This window comes from Lissotriton vulgaris, chromosome 3_1 (genome assembly GCF_964263255.1).
Source record: "Lissotriton vulgaris chromosome 3_1, aLisVul1.2, whole genome shotgun sequence".
Lineage (NCBI taxonomy): Eukaryota > Metazoa > Chordata > Amphibia > Caudata > Salamandridae > Lissotriton > Lissotriton vulgaris.
This window is the reverse complement of record NC_141689.1, coordinates 1772492954-1772519481: the sequence shown is the minus strand read 5'-3', so window position 1 is coordinate 1772519481 and position 26528 is coordinate 1772492954. Positions and strand designations below refer to the sequence as shown.

Below are 26528 nucleotides of genomic sequence, written 5' to 3'. Positions count from 1 at the left end.
ATCCCTTTTAGAAAACTTCCTCAGCTGGCTCAATACCCTAGACCCAAATTTGAAATTCACACATTGTCACAGCAGAGAAGAAGTAGTCTTTCTAGATTTAGTCATCTCAGTGAAAGGCACTACATTAACCACTAGACCTCATTACAAGCCAACAGCCAAAAATAACTTACTTGAATTTTCAAGTTTCCATCCAAGACCACTCAGGGAAAACCTCCCCTACGGCCAATACCTGAGGATCCGGAGGAATTGCAGCGACATTAAAGAATACTGTGAACAAGCAACAGACCTAACCATGAAACTCAAATCAAGAGGCTACCCTTCACATATTCTAGACAAAGGCAATAAACGTGCCTGGAACCAGCCTCGTGAAGCACTCCTTGAGAACAACCTCAAGGAAAAGATTGATCCCCCACTCACGTGCATCACCACATACAGCAGCCTGTCTGACGCTATGAAAAAATCAATTAACAAACATTGGAATATCATTACTAGCAATAAAAAAACCTGGGAGAGACCCCTATTTTCCTTTAAGAAAGGGAGAAGCTTGAGGGACTCCCCCCTGGTTCACACAACTCCCAAAACCGAACCTATAAACACACCAACCGTGAGGTCAATAACCAGTGCGAGGGGTCTCCCACCAATAACCGGTCACTACTCCTGCTCAAATTGTAGCGTGTGCCATTTGACAAGACATACCAATTACTTAAACCAGGGAAACAATGGACCCAGAGAGCTCACACTAATTGTAATTCTTCAAACGTTGTCTATTTGATTACGTGCCCCTGTCTAAAAAGATATGTAGGCATGACCACGCGCAAAATAAAACAACGAATATGCGAGCACCGCAGCAACATCAGATGTCACAAAATTCAACGGCTATGGGAGATTGGTGTCAGAGGTACTGCCTTAAAATGGTTCACCAGCTACTTATCAATACGTACAACAGATGTCCAGATTGAAAGGAACATTGCACATAAAAGACCTGTAAAGATGGGTGTACCTCAGGGTTCAATTCTGAGCCCAACGCTTTTCAATGTCTATATGACACCTCTGGCCAGAGTGATCAGAGCCTAGTATCCCTATATCTAAACCTAAAATGGACACATATATTCCTATCAGTCGCTCCTATGGCAGGCCTTATCAATCCTGAAGGCAGAGTGCTTGGAATTATGTGAGATGGTGCTCTGGCATGAGCTGAGCCCGTTTGCAGCTTGCGGAACCAAGTCCTAATAGCTGTTCCATGATAACGCTATACCATATACTCTTAAGTGCATTATGAACCTCGCGGTCAAATGCTAACTTTGGTATAGCATTATCAAAACATGTCGAGTAAGGTGTCATACGAATTGGAATACTACCCCCTCGCCAATTCTGGCGACGGGGGTAGATGCTGCCACCACAGACACAAGTCTGACCTCCTGCTGCTGGGAGTCCTTCCAGCGAGGGAGGCTCGGACAAAGGGTTTCCTGCCTTGGGAGGTGCTAGCACCACCCCAGACAAGATTTTGTGTATTAGGTAGGACAGGGCTGAAAGGAATGAGACATGCCTGGGGCACACAAGGTGTCCCTGTGCATACTCCGGTCTAAACCAGTTCCTGGGGCACTCCAGCCCCAGAGCTGGCACAAGACCAGACAAAGGATAGGGGGTGTAACCACCCCCCTTCCTGGTCCCACCCAGGGGAGGGACCTAGTCGCAGTGCAGCCCCCTTTAGCTGAATAAAGGTAGGATCTGGTCCCATTCCCAGTTAGATTAATCTTGACAACTTCCACGAAGAACTCTTGACCTTCGACCTCCGGAACATCAGAAGACTGAAGAATCTCCCCTATGGTCAGGGAGTGACCATCCTGCTTCGCAGGCACCATCAAGCTCTTGTGCGGTTTGCTGCAAGTCCTTCCTTCCTGGAACCCGACGACCCAGCTCGACGAGACCCGGACCTCCAGACTCCTCTGACCTCTACCCACATCCACAGCACAGCTGAGACACGTGGGTGCGATGAGCAACTTGGAGACGGCCATCTTGAGAAACCTGCACAGCGTCCCAGCACGACCGCCGAGCGATCCTCCAGCCTCTGGATCTTCTTACAGTACCTTCTTTCCTCGCATTCCATTGTTTCTAGTATATGGTTTGTCATGCCCCTAGGGCACCATTGTAAATCGTGCAACTTGAGTGTATTTTTCCGAAGAGTTTGTCATGTGCTTAGCCCTCTGACCTCATAAAGAGTTCAGAGGTGTATGTTAGTCAATAAATACTTGTTTATTTTCATAACTAACTGTGTGGTGTCCTTTCACTTGGTATTCAAGGGGTTATATGTGGTAAAACAGCTGGCTTCACATGGCAATAGAGTTTAGCCTAAGACTGCTTTGTCCATGCTACCAATAGGATAGCTGGTCTATAAGGTTTACTTACAACCAATCACCATAAGGGTTGTTTGGACTGATACAAGGTGATCACTAGAACTAGTGAGCATCATATATCAGGCCAACTTCTCACACGTCCTACCACCTAAACTCTTCTATATGTTACTCATGCGTAAGCGCCTCAAGCCTCATTTTCACCTCGAGGCCAAGATCGCACCAATGATCTTAGCGGACACGCCTCCTGAGCCGCGCACCACACGCCCCTGTTCGCACTACACTTCCGGGTTGCATCCCGTGTACCACACTATATCAACACCGCTCCCCCCGCCGGTCTTCATCCACGAGGTCCGGTTAGAGGAGAGTCGCAGGTGCCAAGCGGGTGCTAGGCGTTGCGGGCGTGAGTTTGCTCTACTCAAAACCTCAGATAAGTAATCCTCGATGCCTCGCGCATCTCTGTTTGCCTTCCTTTACTAATGCCCTTTTGTTACTTTGATGCCTCTTTCCCTACAGGGTGTGCCAATTTCGCCTCCACCCCCCTCCCGAGACCTATGGGGCGTGGATCTTTTAAGTGACAAGTGAGAACCCTTTCCTTTGATCATGATAGGTCATTCAATTAGTACTTTCCCACAGACTGGCCGAGTATAATCGCCCATTGATCTCTAAAACACGAGTATCAATTAGACGCCGTATCTGGCGTGGAGGGCCAACTTCTATTCCTTTCTCTCTTAGTGTTTGTTTGTCCACCTACCTGCGACTTTAGGTCTTTGGCTCCATCACTAAAATATCGGTTACAAACACAACATTTTTTTTTGTTTGCCTAATTTTAAGCACAGCAATTTGTGATCGGTCTTCTAAGAGAACATTACTAGATCCACTGAACTAACTATGTGTTCCTGTCTCTATATGTCTGTATGTCACTTGTATTGCCTTTTCAGACCACACAGGTTCCTCTGATTTTGAGGGAAAGCTCAATTGTTTCCTGTTGGTTTGTTCTCTTTTTGTTTACCCTGCACTAATAGTTTTGACACCTATTTTAGCTTTCACGTCCTCAGGTTAGGGTGGGCCTTAGCGTGCCCATACCGCTGAGGTACACTCCCTATGGTCCTGAAGAATGCCCAGTAATCCACACATAAAGGGCAGAAACATGTCGACCCCACCTTAAGTGGAAATATCCAGACAAGTATCTTGGTAATTTCCCATCACATTGTTTTTATATATGTCCGCTTGACCACCGAATAAAGTTTTTATGTGAGAACAACCGGGACATTTTTAAACTCTTCTTTTTCACACAACTCTCACAAAAAAAGCTCCGCAGTATCCTGGCGTTGAAGCACACTGGGGAGGCATTCAAAATCTCCTATAGTAACAGGCGAGATCCGAAAAGGCCCTCACCTCCGTCTGGGTTTTGGGGGCCTTCCAAGCCAGAATGGTGTCAATCTTCGGCTGTAGGAGCGCCACCTGGTCGCTTCCTACCTGGTGTCCTAAGTACCTGACAGACACCTGCATGATGTGGCACTTACTGGCCTTGATCGTGAGGCCTGCCCTCTGGAGAGCCTTCAACACTTCCCAGAGGTGGTGCCAGTGGTCTTCCCAGCTGTAACTGAACACTGTAATGTCATCCAGGTAGGCGGCACTGAAATCCTCCAGTCCAGCCAACACCTGGTTGACCAATCTCTGAAAGGTGACAGGGGCATTCTTTTAATCCAAAGGGCATCACCCGGAACTGGTAGTGTCCCTCTGGTGTTGGGAATGCAGACCTCTCATTGGCCCTATCAGTTAAGGCAATCTGCCAGTTCCCAGGCGTTAGATGAAACGTGCTGAGGAACTCCCTACTGATCTATGAGCTCATCATTTCTGGGGATGGGGTTCGTGTCAGTCATGGTCCTCATTGAGCCCATAGTAATCCATGCAGAACCGAAGTTGTGGAGTGGCACCGGGTGCAGCAGCCTTTGGGACCAAAACCACTGGGCTGGCCCAAGGGCTGTTGGCGGGCTCTGTCACCTTCTATGATGCTGGCTCTGACCCTGTCAGTCAGTCTGTACATTTTGTGTTTCACAGGAGGACTGTCCCCAGTGTCCATGTCATGGGTACACCAGTGGGTGGCACCTGGGTTTAAGGTGAACAGGGTGGCAAACCTTCCCAACATCTGGCGACAGTCACTCAGCTTCTCTGGGGTCAGTGTAGGAGAGAGATTCACACCTTTCACTGACCCATCGTGCTCCTTGGTAGACAGGAGGTCAGGAAGTTAACCCTCCTTTTCTACCCCATCTGTCCCCAAGAGCATGCTTACTCCAGACCTCTCAAAGTTAGTTTTGAGGAGTACCCTCACAGGGTTCATGGGAATCTGCAAATTCACCATATAGGTGACATCACTTTTGCACTCTACCACCTCACAAGGCCCAGTCCACTTGTCCTAAGGAGTGCACGGCTCTACTGGGTCCATCACCCACACTTTCTCGCCAGGCTAAAACTCTACCAGAGTGGCGTTCAGGTCGTACCAGTGTTTTTCCTCGTGGCTGGCTTCAGGGTTTGCCTGAGCAAGTTTCGTGAAGCACGAAATTTGGTTCCTGAAGGCCAGCATGTAGCTAAATACATCCTGGGAGTTGTCTCCCAGCCTTCCTTCACCAAACTGAGAGGTCCTCTCACAGGGTGCCCATACAGAAGCTCAAAGGGACTGGCATCAAATGGCTTCTGTAGTACCTTCCTGTATGCAAAGAAAAGGCATGGTTAGAGGACGTCCCACTTACACCTCATGGGCTCCATTAGACTCTTAATCACACCTTTTAGGGTTTGGTTGAATCTCTTTGCAAACTCATTATCTTGGGAGTGGTAAGGAGTGGTGAACTTGTAGGTTATACCGCACTCCTCTCACAGGGATGTCCTATACTTGGATACCAAATTGGTACCCCGGTCTGTTACCACCTCTCTGGGAAACCCCATGCAAAGATCCCTATTAACTCCCGGCCCACCACTTCCCATTTGTGTATTTTGTTGTCCTGAGAGGTACAGCCTCCGGGTACCAGTGAGTTGGTCAACCAATACTAGGATATTCCTGTTTCCCATGGCTGTCTTGGGGTCCCACAATGTCCAGCCCCACCCTCTCTCTCAAAAACGGTGCCACAACCAGAAAAGATTGGAGAGGAGCCTTACACTGCCTCCCACTCCTACCGCTTGCCTTGCAAGTTTGGCAAAACCTATAATCGGCTTCAGACTGCCTTTGCATTTGGGACCATAAGTCGGTGACAATCCTCTCGAAGGTTTTGTCCTGCCCCAAATGTCCTGCCAAAGGCATGTTGTGAAACCGACTCAGTAGTAAGGTTCTTAAACGCTGGGGTACCACCAAGACATGGGCTGACCCAGGGTCAGCGACCTTAGGCTCGCTGTATAGGGCACCATTCTCCCAGTAGATCCATCGTGATCCAGACTGATTACCAGCTGCCTGGTTTGCAGCCTGCTGCCGCAAACCCTCTAGAGAAAGGCATTCTTTCTGCTGCCTGCAGAATTCCTCCCTGTTGGTATCCTCTTCTTGCTGCCAATGGGTCAGCTCAGATAGGTCCCCCAGTTCAGCCACTTGCTCCCCTGTAGGTGCAGGGGCATCCACCTCAAGGTCAGCCTTCTCCTGGACAATGAGAACTTCAGGGGCAGGTTTCTGGTGGCCCTTGCCATTTCTCTTGGCAGGCACCTGAGCCACTGTTTCAGGGTCCAGGTCCTTCTGATTCCCCTTACATGCTGGAATGGACCAAGTGGCCACGCATGCCCATTCTGGCAACCCATGTATCCCCAAGTGAGAGCTGATCTCTACATCCTTCCATAAGGACTGCTCCAGGTCGTTCCTAGCAGACCATCTACAGGCATGTATATTAACAACAAAGGAGTGACTGTGGTAAAGGTGCTATCAAACTAAGATAGTGAGGTGTGATGTTATTCCTCTGTGTGCTGCAAATGTGATCAATGCTCACACACGTGCATGCACACAGCAAAATCTCTCTGTCTCCCTATGCATGCCCATTGGGTCCTCCTCTTCTGAGGATGAAACCTGGTGGGCTTAGTAGTCACCCAGTGTTAAAAAGAGGGAAAGAACCTTACTTATTAGAAGGACCCTCACTCACCACTAGTTGGTGACATGCTTCATCATTGGGTCCCCGCTGGGGTGACTGAATGTCCCCCCCAGCGTGCTACGACACCTGATTACAGCGGAGCAGGATGTGGTGAGTGCAACAGTGCCCAAATTAGGAGGTGACTAAACGTGAATGTGTAAGTGTATTAAAAAAATGCAAAGGTTGTGCCTTTACAAAAATCTTTAATAATGGCCAACCTGCATTGAGTAAAAACAAAGTGGACGGACTCCTCAGGTTCTAAGTTAAGGAACCGGAGTCCTAGTAAAGATCAGAAGTAGGTCAACATGTTTCTGCTATAAATTTGCAATTAGCTCAGCATTCGTCGGGACCTACGCAAAAGTCCTCCGGTGGTGTACGCGCACTAAGGCGTACCCTCCAGGGAGGCTCGAAATGTGAAAAATGTATACAGTGTTGAAGTTCCGGATGTTTTCCGTGGTTTACCCACTACAATTTTTAGTAGGGATTCATAAAAAACCTGTAGGGAGAAAAGAGACAGACAAAAAACATACATGAAGGGAAATTAAATAGCTAATTTCTTCAATGAGATGCAATTTTTAGCATTAGTCTTTGAATGTGCAGGTTTTGGCGTAATACTTGATTTATATCCCACCAACTGTGAGGTGCTTGCCCCAGGCTCTGGGGTTAATTGCACCTAGATCAACTTGAATAACCGTCCGTGTAGTAGAACCGGCATCAAGTAATTGCTCAGCTGTTAGATCATGGCAAGCAATGTACTAATCGTTTCTCGGTCGTGAAACGTTAGGTTGAAAATGCAGTGTTTAAAACATTTTTTTATTATTCCCCAATGGTTAGGATCAAAAACACGGAGCTGACGGGGAACTCCCTTCTAAGAGCGGGAGAAGTACGAAGCAATTGCAATTGTCGTGAAAGTTAGTAAACTCACTTCCTTAGAGGCATAATCACGCCCCTTCGGTAAAGACAGCGTGGGACTTCTTCACGCGGTGTTTATCTGATGGAAAAAGAAACCGCAAGGAGTCAGCACGGGCAAAATGATCAAGAGATCAAGTTTCGGAAGAAGAGGTGGCAGGAAGGACTTACTACGGCAACCGCGGCTCCCCTCTGTGTACCTGCTCTCTCGGCTGCTGTCTTCCGGGAGTACCGGAGAGCGAGAGGGATCGGCTTAAATGCAACGGTTGCGTGATTGGCTCGGCGGGCACTCGTGGGTGGATGACGTCAATGGCTAGATGACGCGCCCAACGCCTTAAAGCTACACAGGCCCGGGAGATGGTTAAAAAGTGAGGGTTTCGAATCCCGGTTCGAATATAAATGTATTGCGGGTTGGCCCGCCCTGATTACTTGAAAATCATAGGGCTAACACTCTAAAAGAGTAAATGTAAATTGTGTTAATTTAAAACCCTGTATGAGTATGATTGTTCTAAACAACGGGCAACCTGCAATTGTGTACGCAAATGGCGTGAGACATGCATTGAAGATGGAATAGACATTCCTACCGGTCCGGAAGGAAGGGTGCAGGTGTAACTATCCCATAGTCTAATAATGTTAGACCGCATAACAGTTTCAAACTAGTGAGTGGTCAGGCGATTCATCACCTAAGAGAAAGTATGTGAAACCCTGGAGGGTATTCATATGTGGGCACCTATGTCTACCCGTCTGATGTTGACTATATCTCTATGCATGATGAACTACTTGAAAAATACTCAGGAACTAGTACTCAAAAGTAGTAATCTCAGACTAGAGGGCAAGATGGGGAATTGCTGAAACTGAACATATCTATCTCCTTAGCACACTGCCCCATGGTATCTCGTCTTTGAGGCCAGTTTTATTAGTGCCCAGGCGATACACCCAGTGTTGTTCTTTCTCGAATAATGAGGATTCAGAACTGCTTTCCAGGTGCTCAAGGATTGTCCATTCCAGGTCATTTGGTGTGTGATTGGTTTGTAGAAAATGGGATGTCAATTTTTTTGTTGATTTCTTACAACGTATGTTGCTACGATGTTCGCATATTCTGATTTTTATGCGTCTAGATGTCATCCCCACGTATTGTAGTCTGCATCTGCAAGTAATCAAATACACAACATTCGAGGTGTTACAATTTGTGTGGCTGCGTTGTTCCCAACGTGTGCCGTCTGTCAGATCAAAAAACTTTGTGTGTGAGGTGAGATGGCAAATGTTGCAATTCCCACATGGGTGGTGTCCTGTGACTGGTGGTAATCCCCATGCATTAAGAACACTCGGTGTTTGGTTGTTGTTTCTTTCTTCCCTTGGTCGTATGTGGACCAGGGAGACTTTGAGACTTGTAGCCCTTTTATACGAGAAAAGAGGCTTCTGCCAGTGTGTCTTATTGCTGGTGATGATTCTCCAATTTTTGGGTATGCATTTGCTTACTGCATTTGATAGCGGGTTGAAAGTTGTCACACACGTTAAAGGGATCTCACCATTTTCTGTTGGAGGAATATCTTCCAAAAGAGCATCCCTTTGTTGGTTTCTAGCCCTCTTCTGGCTCTTGTTTATTATCCCCTTCGGGTACCCTGTGTTTTCCAGTTTGACGGTCAATGCATTTGCTTGTAAGTGGACAAATTGCTACAATTTCGCCGTATCCTCAAGTATTGCCCATACGGGAGATTTTCCCGTAGGACCCGGGGGTGGTAACTGGTGAAATGTAGTACATTGAGACATCTACAGGCATGGTAGGGCTCATAACCTCCCTCAATGGACCTGAGATGCTCCCCTTCACCCCCCTCCCCCCCATTCACAGGGAACCTGCACTACCTTACATTGGCGCTCTGAGTTGTCCACTGCAACTATTTGATGGAATGCCCCAGGGACTAATTGCTCCTCAGAGACCAGGTCACACTGGACTGAGGTCATACTGGTTCCAATATCTCGGAGAGCCTCTACCCCACTCCCATTAATGGCCACCCAGGCGCTGTACTTCTTAGTGTTTTCTGGCACCTGGTTTCCTGGTACCATCTCACTGTCCCCTAGTGAGACTAGGGTCGTTTCTGTGGGATCCCCACCCTCCTTTGGGTACCCCTCCTCCCCAAGCGCTAAACTAGCCAATACCTTGGATTGCCCACCGGTGGGTGGCTGTGCCCTCTTGGGGCGCATGGGATCCCCCTTCAAGTGGCCCACCTGCTTACAGGCAAAGCACTTGCTGGATTCTGTTTCTGCAGGCCAGCATGTAGCTCCAGCCACCATCCTGCTCCGAAATTCCTTTCAGATTCCTCATAGCCTTGAAACACCTTTGTATGTCATCACCCTTCTTGTACTCCTTTATTGCATTCTTAGGAATGTGTGCTACTCTGCCTGTGTGCACTGAGGAATTGCTACTACCATCTGTGCTGGATTTACTCTTTAACTCCAGCACCTAGAGACGATGCTCATGGTCTAAAACCATCTTTTGTGATTCCATCTTGAGCCTTTCAAGCTCTATTTGATGCCTCTTAGCTACCCTCCTGTCCTCCAGCTCCTATGGGGACAAACCACTGCTGCCTGGCCTTTAGGATCCCTCCCCTCCCAGAAACACATCCACCGTAGAAATAGGCTCCTCTGCCTCCACACTCGGGTCTCCACATTGCCCACTGGCATGTCTGGCTGTTACCCAGGCCCTCAGCACCTTTTGTAGCTCCTCTTTCCTGGTGATGGCTCCGATTTGGACCTTTAAGTTTTAACAAATATCCTTCAACTTATTTACTTTGTAGGTTTCCAACCATTCTCCTCAAAGGCCACTTCTAGAGATGCAACCGATGATGCTGATGAATCAGGCATGATTCAGAAGGAAGTTTAAGTTAAAAAAAGATAGGAACACAAAAATAGAACAAAAAGAAAACCGCATGTTCTGTTTCCTAGGGGACCCTGATACAGGCTTGAGTAGTCCCCTAACACTTCACCTACATTTACCGCACCATTACACCACACAATGGGTTTTGGTGTTGACCTTTTACCTAGTTAAACGCTGCATAAATGTTGTGTGGTTTTCCCCGAAAACAAAGCCTCATTAATTATGCATAAATATTCTCAGAATCACACCAGGATTACCATCTTATGCATAATACCTATGTATAAGGGTCATCCCTTCCGTCATCCTCAACCGACCTGACTCAGCAAGGTAGAATCCCCTGAGGGTACCTTTTGGGTATATATACACACTGTATCTTTGCCTGGACAAGCAGAGGAGAAAGTCTTCCATGCTTATACACTGACGCAAGACGCTAAGGTTCCTGCCTGCAGACGCTCCAGCTCGCAGTGGTCTGACATCCCTCACGGGGTGTCCATCTCGAGACCAAGACGGGGTCCCACAGTCTCTCACTTCAGGTAATGGGGTTGGCTTCAGCCTAGGAGGACTCTTAGCTCTACACCTATATACATGCTAGGTACACTTGGGCACATCTAGTTAGGGTTGCATCGTAGGAGTAGGCATTATTATTGTCATGTATTTATATGCCTGCATATATTCATTGTTTTAGTACTATGGTAGGATTCTACCATCCTTTTACTCTATTTGTGCATATAATCATATATATCTTTTTCTGTCTCATGGTTGTTTCGGCACACCTATGTTACACTACAATGATGCTGGTTCAATAAATGCTTATTGAAAACGTCCTCACCGTTTATTCTGTGTATTTCTCTGAGACAAAGTAAGCACGAGTAACTAAGCGAAAAGTACAGTACTGTTTCCACGATCTCTGATAGAGTTGTCATGTTGGATAGTTGCCAAGAACTTTTCCCTCCTTGGTAAGAGGAACTTGTAGTGGCACTGTGAGCTAGCTGTTATACAGGCTAACATACGCGGTGCGGGTGTCTGGAATCAGTTTGGACACCAATCCTGCAGTGTATGTTGTCTAAACGTGCAGTTCCTATATAGGTTTATAGGAACAACACAACCATGTGGTACGCAATTGTAGGAGGTTGGCTTAGTATATGGTGCCCTCTTATGAAGGTGTAACACCCTACCCTTATGGTAATTTTAGTGGTCTTAAGACAACCTTAGAAAGCTCTTTAAGTGGTAGCTTTGGAGAGAAGCCTTCAGGCTTAGTCCAGAAGGAGTGTAAAGCAGCTTGTTTTACCAGAAAGTAATCTTTTTGGTTTAGCTTAGGTGAAAAAGAACCACACAGTGTATTCATAAAAATATGTATTTATTATAAAACACTTACTAACACATACCAATATCTCCTACCCAGAGATGCACACAGTATACACAATACTTTGCAAATAAAAACAGATAAGTAGCATAGATACACAGTGGTTGCCAGGGGGAGACCAAACCATGTACTAAAATAGTGGGATGCGAACCATGAATCATGTCATGACTATACCGAGTCGACTTATAAATGCTGGGGACCCAAAGTAAGTAACCAGGAACCCCACGGAGGCAGTGTGCACAGTGGTAATACAACTGCGTGCTCAAATCAGGTCAATGGGTAAGTAGCGGTTGAAATTTTAAAGAAGGACCTTTCCCAATGGACCCTGAAGAAACCCTGTGGAAGACTTGGAGAGCCACCTCACCCATGGATATCCTAGGAACCAGGAAACCTACACTAGGGTAGCCAGGTGCAAAGTGGGGTCAGAAACCACAGTCGAACTCAATGGAGGACTTTGGGAAGATGCCGCTGGCGAAGAAGGCGAAAGTGTCTGGGTGAACCCAAAGGTGGATTCAAGATGAGAAGTACCTGCAAGCAGAGAGGACAGAGTCTATGCCACTCAGGAGTGACCTGGAGGCACAGAAGTCTAGTGCCCACTGATTTCGTGTGTTGCAGGAGTGTTGACGGGGGCCTTGGAACTGCAGCTGTGTGGACCAGGCAATGCTAAGGAAGACCAGGAGCCCTTCAGGAGCTGCCCCACATCAGAAGTCGAGAGTTGAGGGGTTGGTGTCCGTTGGGAGCACCAACAAGCTTTGGCAACTGCAAGCTGCGTGGTAAGCGAAAAAGGTGCAGAGTTTGGACCAGCAAGGTCTGAGTGACTCGCCACAAGCAGGGGCATCAAAGTAGGCCCGGGCAATCAAGGGAGCCCACTGGAATCAAAGAAGACCCACAGGCTGGAGGCACTGGAGTCGCAAGAGGACCTCGAGCAGCTCGCCAAAGATGAAGGCCCACGGTGCAAGAGATGCTGTGAAGACGAAGCTCTTGGTCACAGGAGATACTTGAGGTTTGGGCTACTTTGAGCCCAAATATCTCTGAGGAAGAGAGCCAGCAAGCCTTTGCAAGGACAAGACAATGCGGTGCACAGGTGTTTGGTTCCTGCGGTTTGAGCGAGGGATACTGGCCTCAAACCCGGGGAGAAGACAGTGCAGGCCTCAACATGAAAAACACAAATCAGCCTTTCTTCTTCTTTCAAATACATTTTCTTTTCAAACACTCAAGGGTATGTGTCCAATCTTCTAAATCGGAGTAGTAATTGTTTTGGCGTCTTTTCAGAAAGCAAAAAATCTAACAAAAATGCAGATATTGTGGAGCCCATTCTGTAGCAGCCAGATACAGTCTGTCTTATATAAACCAATGGTAAAAATAATGCAGTGTATATTAATTGTTGGTAGCGTTTAAACCAAGGTGTTTAACACTTTGCCTCACCTCACCCTCCCAAAGTGTCTGTTTATGCACAAAATGCAATAGAATATTGGCTCTTTTTCACCCCAACAAAGGCTATTATTATCCTAAGTATTCGTGCACCAATACCTGCTAGATGTGAAAAGCAATTCCTTCCAAAACATATTGCTTGACCAGCATAGTATCCCACTGCCTTGAGCTGATTGCAGTGGGTGGTTAAGGCATTTAAGCGGAGAAGTATGGCAGCCCTTTAAACTGTTGGGGACCATTTCCGAAGGATAGTATAGGATGGTTACAGCTGTTACTATAAATGACCCTGCTCGCAGTCAGGTCGCTCCCCACGTCAACACACGGCCGCTAGCTGCCTCTGGCATGCTCCCTGCCGCCCGCCTCTTTTGCCGCCGTTTCCCGCTTCTTTCTGCCACTGCGGCCCCGCCCCCTGCTCCCTATTGGCCACCCCTCTCCCAGCTGCTCCTCCCTCCCTATCCCCCTCTTATGGAGGCCGCACAGCGGATGCGCGCAGCAGGCCCGCCGCTGGCGCGCTGAAGGCGTGCCAAGGGCACGCCTGTCTGCGCCTGGACCGCGCCCAGCGCCAGAACCCCTGGACCCCGCGCACGCCACTACACCAGACTCCGCTATCACGCCAGCACCCTCCACGCACTCCACTCCGGCCGAAACCACACCTGCTTCCAAGCCGCCCCGAAACGGACTCACGGACCTTTCTCCTGCCACACCTGCAGCTTCACCTGCGACAGAATCACCAAACTTCCAAGGACTGGACCCAACCACCTCCGCTGCATACTCCTCAACACCCGCTCCGCACGCAAACACGCTGTCAATCTCTGGGATCTGCTCTGCACCTCCGCCCCAGACATGGCCTTCCTGACCGAGACCTGGTGGAACGACTCCTCTGCGCCAGACATCGCCATAGCCATTCCGGACGGCTACAAGATCAAGCGCAGGGATCGCGCCAACAGAACCGGAGGAGGAATAGCAATCGTCCACTAGTCCACCCTCAAGGTCGCCACCCACGCGGACTACACCCTCAACACCGCCGAACACCTACACTTCCGGATCCACACAGACCCCCAACACCACCCTCAGAGGAACACTCATCTACAGATCCCCGGACCATGAGCACAATTCAGTGACTCCATCGCCGACCTCGCCAGCACCCACGCACTCTCCTCCACAGACTACATCCTCCTCGGGGACCTGATTTTCTACCTCGAGAATGACGACGCCAACTCCGCCACCCTGATCGACAACCTCGCCAACCTCTGCCTCAGACAACTCGTCACCGCACCCACCCACGCCGCTGGCCACGCTGGACCCAGTTTTCTCCACAGGCACCCATGTCGCCTTCGACCACACCACCGAACTCCACTGGACCAACCACCGCTGCATCCATTTCACCTTCAATAATCCAACTTGGCACCACTGCACCCAACAGCTACATCGCCGCTGCTGGAGCAAAGTCACCGAAGACCAGCTGATCACCACCCTCGCCCAAAACCCACCCAGACACCGCAGATCGCAACCTCAGACAGTGGATCGATGACTGCACCAACACCCTCGTCCCACTCAAGAAACCCTCCAGCAACCACGCCAGCAAGAGAGCGACCTGGTTCACCGACTAGCTGCAGAACTCCAAACGTGCATGCCGGAAACTGGAGAAGATATGGCTCCACAAACGCACACCAGACAACCACGCAGCCCACAAGGACGCCACCCGCAGACATCACCACCTCATCAGATTAGCCAAGAGATCCTCCTTCAAAGACTGCTTGGATAACAACGCACACGACAGCAAAGAGCTCTTCAGCATCGTAAAGGAACTCTCCAACCCCAGCGCCAACACCGACATACCGCCCTCACAAGAACTGTGCAACTCACTAGCCATCCTCTTCCACCACAAGATCGCTGACATCCATGACATCTTCAACACCATGACCGCCACGACTACGCCAGACCCCACCTCCCCTGTGAACACCAGTGCCAACCGCCTTACCTCCTGGTCCAACATCAATGACGACAAGACACGCAAGGTCCTGAACTCCATCCACTCAGGCTCTCCGTCAGATCCGTGCCCACATCACGTATTCAACAAAGCAGACGCTGCCATCGCACCCCAACTACGGAAGGTCATCAACATCTCCTTTGAAACAGCGACATTCCCGGAAAGCTGGAAACACGCCAAAATCAACGCCCTCCTCAAGCAGCCCAAGGCGGACCCCAAGGACCTCAAGAAGTTCCGGCCCTTCTCCCTGCACCCGTTCCCCGCGAAGGTCATCGAGAAAATAGTCAGCATGCAACTGGCCCGCCACCTGGAAGACAACAACATCTTGGACCCGTCCCAGTCCGGGTTCAGACGAAACCATAGCACAGAGACAGCCCTCATCGCCGCCACAGACGACATCAGGCGCCAACTAGACAACAGCAAAACATCAGCCCTCATCCTCCTGGACCTGTCAGCTGCTTTCGACACGGTCTGCCATCGCACTCTAAAGACACGCCTCCTAGAAGCCGGAATCCAAGAGAAGGCGTTGACTGGACCACGTCCTTCCTCTCCGGCAGAACCCAGTGCGTCCGCCTCCCGCCCTTCCGATCCGAGGCCACCGACCTCATCTACGGCATCCCCCAGGGCTCATTCCTCAGCCCGACGCTGTTCAACATCTGCATGGCCCCCTTCGCGCAATTGGCCCGCCAACACGACCTCAACATCATCTCCTACGCCGACGACACCCAGCTCATCCTCTCCCTCACCAAGGACCCGAACACCGCCACAACCAACCTCTACGAGGGAATGAAGGCCCTCGCCAACTGGATGAAGGACAGCCGTCTGAAGCTGAACTTGGACAAGACGGAGGTACTCATCCTCGGAACCACACCCTCAGCCTGGGACGACTCCTGGTGGCCGACCACACCGACATCTACCGACTGTGCACCCAACCTAGGATTCATCCTCGACTCCTCCCTCTCCATCTCTAAACAGGTCAACGCTGTCTCCTCCTCCTGATACAACACCCTCAGCATGCTCCGCAGGACCTACAAGTGGATCCTGACCGAAACAAGAAGAATGGTGACACAGGCCCTCGTCAGCAGCAGACTGGACTACGGCAATGCACTCTATGCAGGAATCCCAGCCAAACACCTACGACAACTACAACGCATCCAAAATGCCTCCGCCCGACTGAGCGTCAACGTCCCCCACTGCAGCCACATCACCCCCCACTTGAGAGACCTACACTGGCTCCCCGTAGACAAGAGGATCACCTTCAAGCTCCTCACCCACGCACACAAAGCACTCCACAACGCCGGACCAGCCTACCTGAACAGCAGACTCAGCTTCTACACCCACCCCCACCCGCCAGCTCTGCTCCGCCAGCCTCGCCCTCGCTGCTGTTCCCCGCATCCAATGAGCACCCTCCGGCGGCAGATACTTCTTCTACCTCGCCGTCAAGACATGGAACACCCTCCCTACCCACCTACGGCAGACCCAAGACCTACTCGCCTTCAGAAGACTCCTCAAGACCTGGCTCTTCAAGGAGTAGTGGCACCCCCTCCCCTCAGCGCCTTGAGACCCTCGCGGGTAAGTAGAGTGCTTTACAAGTACTCTGATTGATTGATTAAAATTGCGGTAATTCCTGTAAAGTACCACCGTATTCCACTACCCTCCTTCTTCAGTTGGTAAAATTCATATGGCTGAGATGTAGGTAAGTATAGCATGTACCAAGATGGCATAGGTGTACGAGAATCCCATTTTTCAATCAAGTAGCTTTTTACTTGTGTATTCAAGGTAAGAATATTAAAATCAATGCTCCTGCGACATGACCAGTATACTTCTGGTCTCCTCATTCACCACCCATCTCTGCATGTGTAGGTCACACCAACACTCCTCTAAATGATGCATGCGTGATTCTGTGCTAATCTTTCTGGACAAAAGCAACTGCACTACTGAACTACCTTAATTCCTATAGTGTGATCTTTAATTAACTGGTAGTGTCTTTGTGAAAATAATGATAAATGTGTTTAACCTTTCTGTTTGTATGCTATTCCCCTGACCGTTAAACTTTGAAAGCTCCCTCAGTTGAATAAAAAGGGGGTTCATCACCACAACTGTGGTTCTGCTAATTTTATTAGCTTTGTATCACCCCCCCCCCCCCCCCCCCCCCATGCACTCTTTTGTGTCCAAAAAGATCTGACACTTGAGACCACTGTACTATTATGTACTATTATGTTTTTGTGACTAATGCAGAGATTAACAGTACTAAATGATTACATTGCTTGTACTAGGGAAGCAATTTTGTTGTTACTAGGTGTTTTATTCCTGTGATGTTTATTCCGGTGGGAAATGCTACTGCTATGAAATCAAATCTTAGATTGTAGGATGAAGTAAACTCCACTGAGACTTATCTAGAGCTTGTATATGATTTTTTTTTAAACCTATTTGATCAGATTTTATAAGCCTACTATTTCCTTAGCCATGTGCTATCTTTAAATAACGTCTCTCTCTTTTAGGAGATACCAATTGCGCAACTACAAGAGGATTGGAAATAGTTGTAAATCAGCGCATAGATGACGCACTTACTTCAAGGCTTCCCATGTTCTATTTGGTGAACCGACCTTATATTAGCAGAGTAACGGCAGCATACACTGTTCAAATTGATATGGCAAATCAGTATCTTAGCTTAAATTGGTCTCAAGGTGATATTTCTTTGGAAGTTGTTGATGGACAAAAGGGAAAGATTACTGAGAGGTTAGTATTTCTTCCTATATTTATTTGTAAAGAGGAATATTTTGTACAAAATGTTACCATGCAAAAGCACATGTAAGGAATTATCAGATTTTGACACTCTAGAAACGAGCATTTGCCAAAGCATAGCATAAAGTAACAGAATATTTTCTTACATTTCTTTTGGATACAAAATAACTTTCAAATTACGAGGGTATATTTTACTGACCAATAACACAGGTATCTTGCATGATACTGTACCTGTCCAATGTAAGTAACTGCCACTTGAAGTGTTTTTATATGATCCAGTACTTTTTCAAATATAATGTATTGTAACATGTTGCACCGGGGGAGAATGGGGTGAAGCTTTAGCGAAAGAATGATTAAAGGGGTTTAAATGATGGTCATGTGGACTGGAATTCTTGTCACAACCCTTCCTTTTTTATACACACTGCGCGGAATATACACATCTGGACAGAGCCCTTGTGACGGATAGGTTGACTACACAAGGTGTTCAGACTATAGGTGATTACCCAAACCCCCCACAGAGCGCTGTTGACTCTGGCCCTGTGCTTCTATATGGAAAAAGATAAGCATCCACTCCAGTTGGATGGCCTGACAGTAGACAAGGACACAGACTGGTAGTGACTTGCTGAGGAACACCTGCTCTGGTGAACAATCTTGAGTCGCCTGTGGTAATTATGTAAAATTGCTAGGGTTCATCTACTATTAATATTTAGTGGTTGGCATTCTGTAGATTGTCAACCATCTGATATTATGGCAGATAAAATGCACATGCACATAGGATTGTGCAGTACGCGCTTTTGTCCAAAACTGGGATCCCTGAACAATCTCCTTCTCCGTCGTGCAGCTTGGAGGTAGCAGCTGGACCATCGCCAGGTGATCTCCATGAGGCCAAAAATTATTCCTGCACAGCATTCAAACATAAAATGGTGTCTGTTGAAAAGATGGATTTGGAGGGAGCTCAACAAAGTAATTGACAGAAGAAAGGCAGCTGAACTTGCTGAAGGATCATCGCGAACACTATAAGACTGAAATATATTCTCAATATGTCATATCCTGCAGTTGTTGTGCCCATACGGTGCTATGATTAACACAAAATAATTGATTTGCCATAGAACCCATTTATCAGGAGGATCGCAAATGGTGGAAATGTTGGTGGTACTAATGGTGAATTGAACAAACAACGTTACTAGATGGCTGCCGTGTTTACGGACTCTTTTAGTTCTTTGTCTATGGCATCACAATACACAAGAGGCGTGTAAGAGTGAGTTTTGCCTATTACTTGAAGTGTTGGATTCATGTTTGGGACAGACCTGTTGTGTGCGGCAGGAACCAGATGAAGGTGAAGTGTCTGGTCTTTCCGCTTTTTCTTCAAGTTTTGGTAGATCCTGCCATGCCAACGCAGATGGACTTCTCCGGACATTTTGATATGCTGATGATATCTTAATTATGTCTGAAAAGGCTACTAATCTATTCCTGCCCTACTCCAAACCATCGAAGAGTATGCCCAAGTCTCTAATTATAAACTTAACAAAGACCAGTCTGAAATCCTTGCTCTGAATAATCTCTGTTAAGGGTGTCTCCTCCACAGTGGGGAACACCTTTATGTTTTTAGGTCCCCTCACACACCAACAGGCCCCTTGGTGTCCTGCTTCATCATCGGGGTCATTGTACCCCTCTACGGGGTACGGCGTGCTGCGACCTACGGAGACGTGGGAGCACTTGTTAGACTATGTGTGGTGTTGGTGAGAGGGTATTTTGAATAAATGTGAGTGTATTGTGGGGTTTGGGAAATAGTGATAGTTAAAAAGAGCCTGGCTGGTGGGGTGACAATTATTTAATAAGCCCCCGGGCTGGTGCTGTTAAAAATGAGGGTGGAAGGTCACTACGCTGACAATGTGCGTTACCTCCTTTTTGTGTGCGTCGACATGTTTCGGTGCCAGAAGCACCTTCTTCAGGATGGGGTGCACAAATCCCCACCTTACTCACGTTTTTCTAACTAATACCAGAATTTTCTAATAAAAGTGAGGAAAAATTACAGTGCAGGTAAAAGTAATGTACCTAGCAAAAAAAGACGTTGCCTATTGATCAACAACATACTGTTTTGGAGTTGTAGATAAACCTCATGAGCCAAAACATCAGGATCTGGTGTGCTAACTAGCACGATTTCTACGAGGAAATACCTCCCGATCGATCCCTACGTGGCTCCGGCATTATCCCCCGTAACAATATAATCAGCCAATGGGTCGTCCAATATTTGCTCAAGTAATAGATTATTCAAGGCATTAATCAGAACTTTCTTGGTGGACCTATTCGGCGGAATATAGACGTTTACTAGAGTCAAAATTTTATAAGGAATATTTTTACCATGTTTATAATGAATTTTTAAAACGAGAAGGTTAGGATTGTTCGTTTAAATTAGCTCATGTTTCGCATCTAGATCATTCGATACAAAAATTGCTAAACCTCCACAAGGCCGTCCACATTTCTGGTATTTTCTGACTGGTTCAAAGTACCCTGTATGATGTTTTAGCATGAATGGGTCTGTAGCCCATGTTTCCTGTAATAAAATTATATGGGATTGAGATGAAAAAGATTGGATTTTAGCTTCCTTCTACTGACCAGAGATCCTATTAATATTCCATGAGCATAGCTTCAATTTCGACAATACCCGAGGATATTCTGAAAGGTTGGTTTTGTGGTAAGTTTGGTCAATGGACCTTTGAGCAATGAAGCGATGCCTTAATCCAATGGACGTTTACCTCCCTATTGTCCATTTTCTCTATTGGGATAGAACAGGATTTAGCTTCGTGGTTTGTTTTCCCCAGGGGGTTCTTTAATACGGAGAAAACGGCGTTGTGTTCAAACAGAGTGAGATTTTTTTGCATTACTTCCGGTATATAAAAGAGGTGTTGGATAAACCTTTGGCGGAAGTTGACTTATTAATGTAACCCATTCACGGAAACGACCATGCTCCTTCAATATGGAGTCCGCTATTGGGCCTGTCGGTACTGATATCAATGTTAGTGGCATAGTGCCTTCCGGATTTGGCTGAAAGCCTACTGTTTCAATGTCTTTTGATAATATACTATCAAGAGTTGGTAAGTTTTTTCATTAACCGAAGGATGTTTCCTTTATTTAAGATGTCATGAGGGCCTCTTGATTCATATACTGGCTTGAGGACTATTTGCGTGATCCTTTTTTTGGTTGGAGTAGTTACCCCTATATTTTCTCTCGTTCTTCTATTTTCCATACAGGTGATCTGCCTGCTCTTCCCTCTTTTTACAATGGGTACATTTTCTAACATTTTGTTATAATTAGGGTCATCAATTTTACAGGTACACAATGGACTGGATGAGGTATTTTCATTGCGGTCTGTCTGAATTAGATTTTTTTGATGCATGTGACTTTGTGCGTCAATCTCATTAGATACTATGGTTCCTAATACACTTGAGGATTTAACATTGTATTCATCATTCATGCTCTGGGTTTGTTCGTTTTGGATTCCATCAGGAGTAAGATGTTTTAGTATGCATCCATTTGAGTTGATTTTAATGTTTGCACCTTCTGTAATGTTTTATGTTCGACCACACATAGTCCGACGGTTTGGTCTGAGGTTTCGCTATTACTAATTGTTTTCCTTTCATTCGATCTTTGTTTGAGTCTGAGAGCGGATGGTTTGGCGAAAATATCGCAATATGAAACCTCTTCAACAGAATTGTTTGTCAATATAGTTTGCGGCCTCCTAGTGTCTCCTCTGGTTAATGTTTTTTTGTCATCGTTGTTTTGGTTTGAGGTAACCGTGATCTCTTCTACATTGTTTTTTGTCCCTTTAATTTGTGGCGTCCTAATATCTCCCGCGTTTAATGATTTTTTCTGTTCATTTTTGGGATTTGCAGTAATTGTAGTTCTACTATTATTGGGGTCTGGAGTTCTAGTTCTTCCTTTATGGGATTCGGCTATGTCTGATTCACGAAATAGATTGCTTTCCTTTTTTACTCCATTTCTTGCTTTCCTTAGTTTCTTTTTCTGTCTTTTTGTTAGCTCAAAGGCCACTGCTACCTCATCTTCTTTGCTTTCAATACTGGGCGAGACTCCTGAACTATTGTTTACCTTGTTTTTTCTTGAGACAACGATTGTTTTTACTTGATTAATCAGATTTGACTTATCACTATTTTCTGTAGGCAGTTGGGTCTGTTGCTCATGGATGCTTTCAGAGTGAGTTTTTCTTGGACTGGTTTTCGGTTCCCTCCCTGTCTTCTGCATTTTGTTTGTAAATAGCGTATTTTTCGTCCTCCAATATAGTATTTACAACATCTGGAATGAATACTAGTTTATTTATTATTGGAGCACATGTACATTCTATGCAGGTTGGTACGTTTTCCTCTTGAGCTTTCATTATTAAATTGTTTAAGTGGCTAATTTGTTCACAATTCCTGTGACTGCATTTGCCATAAGGCCCAAAATGTCAATTTGGATGTCCATTTTTTTAGACTGGGAAGCTAAAGCTTCCAAGGTTAATACTGAGTTTTGATAATGAATGTCCCATATAGTTCCTGCATCCATTTTCCCTGTTTGTTTTAATTTAAGGTCAGGATTTTGTTCATTAGTATTTGAGGTACTGGTGTTATCTACGTCGTTTATTGTAGTGTCGGGACTGACTTTGTGTGTACTTGACAATGCGGGCATTGGAGATAGTATATTCTGTTGGATATGAGCATTTTATTTTAAGATTGATGATCCATTTATTAGTATTGATTTTGTTATGATTACAGACCCATTTATTAATGCAAAACCATTTCCAGACAGTTGTTGTTGCTTGGTTCCTATTTCATTGATAGAACTTCCTAGGATCTGTAAGTGGCTATTATTTTCCTGCTCAATTAGTTCTTGAGAATCATATATTTGCATTTTGGATTGACCATTTGGGTCTGTATGTTGGTTTCCTGATACATTTACTTTGCTTTGCTCCTTCTAAGACATTTTGAAAACCTGGTTTAGGTGCTAATTGCAAATCAATGGGAGAAAGAGCTTTATTATTTTTTATGACCACATTGGCCTCCAGCGGTATCAGAACGGATTCATAAAAAGATGCCTGTGTGATGTTTCCTTGATTAATGAACTCTAAGCTTTCGGCACTTTCCACTGGGTCATTTTTTGGTTCTTGCGCAAATATTTTATGCAATCGATGGTCATTTCCTAGGTCTGTATGTGGGTCTATTCCCTCAGAATTATCATAGAGCTTAGCTGGGGGATTAGCTCCATCCTCGTTGTTTAGGGCCCAGACCACGTTTGTTAATTTCGTTCCAGTTGTTGGTTTAAGTGGGGAATGTAAGGATTTAAAATGGTGCTCAGATTGCATAGGCATAGTCATAATTGCGGTTAATGGATCTTTCATGAATTCAAATTTCTGTGGGATTTTAGTCGATTTTTCGAACATCTTTGCTATAGGAGAAATTAGTGACTGAGTGGCCCACTTTTGAGCTTTTACACAAGCCTTTTATTGTAGATTGGATGTTTGATTTCTTCGGGTTCGTTTTAGGAGAGCCAACTGATCTTTCTTTGCCAGAACGCATATCTAGCAGCAATTATCTTTTTCCGGTTTAGATTAATTATAATTGTAGGTGCTGGAAATGCTGCTTAGTCGTGGTTTACTTATATATACAGTAAACGCTCATCTATCAGAGGTAAATTCGAGGTAGAACAAACCAGAAACTATTGTCACAACCACCAGAATGAGGGAACAACAAAATATTGTAATTACAGCAATTGGAAATTAAAAATTCAAAGGTTTTGCATTAAATGTGTAACTCTTTTAAAGGGCATTATTGTCCAGCTTCCTAGCGCCCACTGCAGCAGACGGCAACAGCCACGGTAACAATCCACGGCACCCTCAGTAACTCTTGTAGACCCCGGAGCCGTCCCCACTCCTCAGGCAGAACCTAATCTCCACCACGATGTTTGAGCAATGTTTTGCAATGTTTGAAATAATTAAGAGTCCAGTCAAGTCAGAGAATTTGTATAGTGCACTACATACCCAGAGGGTCTCAAGGCGCTTGAGAGGGGGTGGGGAATTATTTGTCGAATATCCACGTTTTAAGTTGCTTTCTGAATGCTAGGTGGTTCTGGGTAAGGCGAAGGTAAGTGGGAAGTGAGTTCCAGGTTTTAGCTGCCAGGTAGGAGAAGGATCTACCTCCCATGGTGGTTTTTTTGATGCGAGGTACAGTGGCAAGGGCTTGGTTGGATGATCGTAGCTGGCGGGAGGGGGTGTAGAAGGACAGTCGTGTGTTGAGGCATTCTGGTCCGATTTCGTAGAGTGCTTTGTGTGCGTGGGTCAGGAGCCGGAAAGTGATCCTCTTATTGACGGGAAGCCAGTGGAGGTTTTTCAGGTGACCAGAGATATGTTCTTTACGCGGGATGTCTAATATGAGCCGGGCTGAGGCATTTTGGATTCGTTGGAGTTTTTTCTGGAGTTTAGCGGTAGTACCGGCGTAGAGGGTGTTTCCATAGTCCAGTCGGCTCGTGACCAGAGCGTGGGTGACCGTTTTCCTGGTTTCGGTGAGGATCCAACGAAATGTTTTTTTGAGCATGCGAAGAATGTTGAAGCAGGATGAGGAGACGGCGTTGACTTGTCTGTTCATTGAAAGTGAGGAGTCCAGGATGACGCCCAGGTTCCGTGCGTGGTCTGTCGGGATGGGTGCTTTTCCAAGGGCTTCCGGCCACCAAGAGTCGTCCCATGCGGAGGGGGAGGTACCTAAGATGAGGACTTCTGTTTTATCTGAGTTCAGTTTCAGACGGCTGGGTTTCATCCATTCGGCTACTTCTTTCATTCCTTCGTGTAGGTTAGTTTTGGCGGTGCTAGGGTCATTGGTGAGTGATAGGATCAGTTGAGTGTCATCCGCGTAGGAGATGATGTTGAGGTTGTGTTGGCATGCGATGACCACGAGGGGGCTCATGTACACGTTGAAGAGGGTGGAGCTGAGTGAAGATCCTTGTGGTACGCCGCAGATGACTTCAGTGGCCTCTGCCTTGAATGGTGGAAGGCGGACTCTCTGGGTTCTTCCGGTGAGGAACGAGGTGATCCATTCTAGTGCTTTTCCTTGGATTCCGATGTTTCTGAGGCGCTGTAGAAGGGTGCTGTGGCAGACTGTGTCGAAGGCTGCGGAGAGGTCGAGGAGGATGAGGGCGACTGTGTCTCCATTGTCCAGTAGAGTTCGAATGTCGTCTGTTGCTGCGATGAGGGCGGTCTCAGTGCTGTGTTTCGCTCGGAAGCCGGACTGTGAGGAGTTGAGGGATTTGTTGGCTTCGAGGAAGGCGGCGAGCTGGTTGTTGACAGCTTTTTCGATGACTTTGGCCGGGAATGGAAGGCGCGAGATGGGGCGGTAATTTTTGAGTTCGGTGGGGTCCGCTGTGGGTTTTTTCAGAAGGGCGCTGAGTTCAGCGTGTTTCCAGCTTTCCGGGAAGGTGGCGGAGTTGAAGGAGCAGTTGATGACGTCTCGGAGGTGCGGTGCTATGATGGAGTCTGCTTTGTTGAAGATGTGGTGAGGGCATGGGTCTGTAGGGGATCCTGAGTGGATGGAGTTCATCAGGCGGATGGTGTCCTCAGTGGAGATTGGGTTCCAGTCATTAAGGATGTTCGAGGGGGGTGAAGGTCCATCAAATGGTTGGGTGGGTTGGTCTCCGGGTTGGTTGTCGAAGCTGTTGTGGATGTCTGCAATTTTGTTGTGGAAGAATGAAGCAAGGGAGTCGCAGAGGGCTTGAGAGGGGGTGATGTCGTTAGAGTTGGCCGAGGGATTGGTAAATTCCTTGACGATGTTGAAAAGTTCCTTGCTGTTGTGGGCGTTGTTATCTAGTCGGTCATTGAAGGCGGTTTTCTTGGCCTTTCGGATCAGTTGGTGGTGTATGCGGGTGGCGTTTTTGAAGGCGTCCTTGGTGCTGGTGGTTGGGTCTTTTTTCCAGGCCTTCTCAAGGGAGCGGCAGAGTTTCTTGGATTTCTTAAGATCATCGTTGAACCATGAGGCCTTCTTGCTGCCAAGTTTGCTTTGTCGTTTTTTCAGTGGTGCTAGGATGTCGGCGCTGTTGGATAACCAGAGGGTGAGGTTGGTGGCGGCTTGGTCGGGGTTTGAGGAGTGGGCTGGGGGGTTTAGAAGAAGCGATGAGGAGATCTGGTCGATGGTGATTTTGTTCCAGTTTCTTTGCAGAGTTGGTAGGGGGTGGTTGTTGGGTTTGGGCTTGTTGTAGGTAAAGTGAACGCAGCTGTGGTCAGTCCAGAGGAGAGCCGTAGTGTGGCTGAAGGAGACATGATTGCTGGAGGTGAAGATAGGGTCGAGGGTGTGACCTGCGATGTGGGTGGGGGTAGTGACCAGTTGTTTAAGTCCGAGGTTGGCGAGGTTGTCCAAAAGGGTGGTGGAGTTGCGGTCGTTGTTCTTTTCAAGGTGAAAATTGAGGTCTCCCAGAAGGATGTAATCTTTGGAGGGGAGCGCGTGTGGAGTGATGAAGTCCGTGATGTCCTCACTAAATTGTGCGCGGGGTCCTGGTGGCCTGTAAAGGAGGGTGCCTCTGAGTGTGGTCTTGGGGTCGATGTGGATCTGGAAGTGAAGGTGTTCAGAGTTGGTGAGATTGACGTCAGAGCTGGTTGAGATGCGGATGGATTTCTTATGGACGATAGCGATTCCTCCTCCTGTGTGGCCGGTACGGTCCTTGCGTATGATCTTATAATCTTCTGGGATGGCAATGGTGATGTCTGGGGCGGAGGAGGCGTTCATCC

General features: G+C 47.0%; 1 protein-coding gene across 2 annotated transcripts in view; it reads left to right on the top strand.

Annotated features, from left to right (window-relative positions):
• Positions 1 to 26528, top strand: part of ADAD1 (adenosine deaminase domain containing 1) — a 1085588-nt gene that overhangs the window by 936606 nt on the left and 122454 nt on the right. For both annotated transcript variants that reach the window (XM_086962193.1, XM_086962194.1), the window contains one exon: positions 17524 to 17761. In XM_086962193.1, the coding sequence (XP_086818319.1) occupies positions 17524 to 17761 (238 nt within the window). The remainder of the gene's footprint in view (positions 1 to 17523; positions 17762 to 26528) is intronic.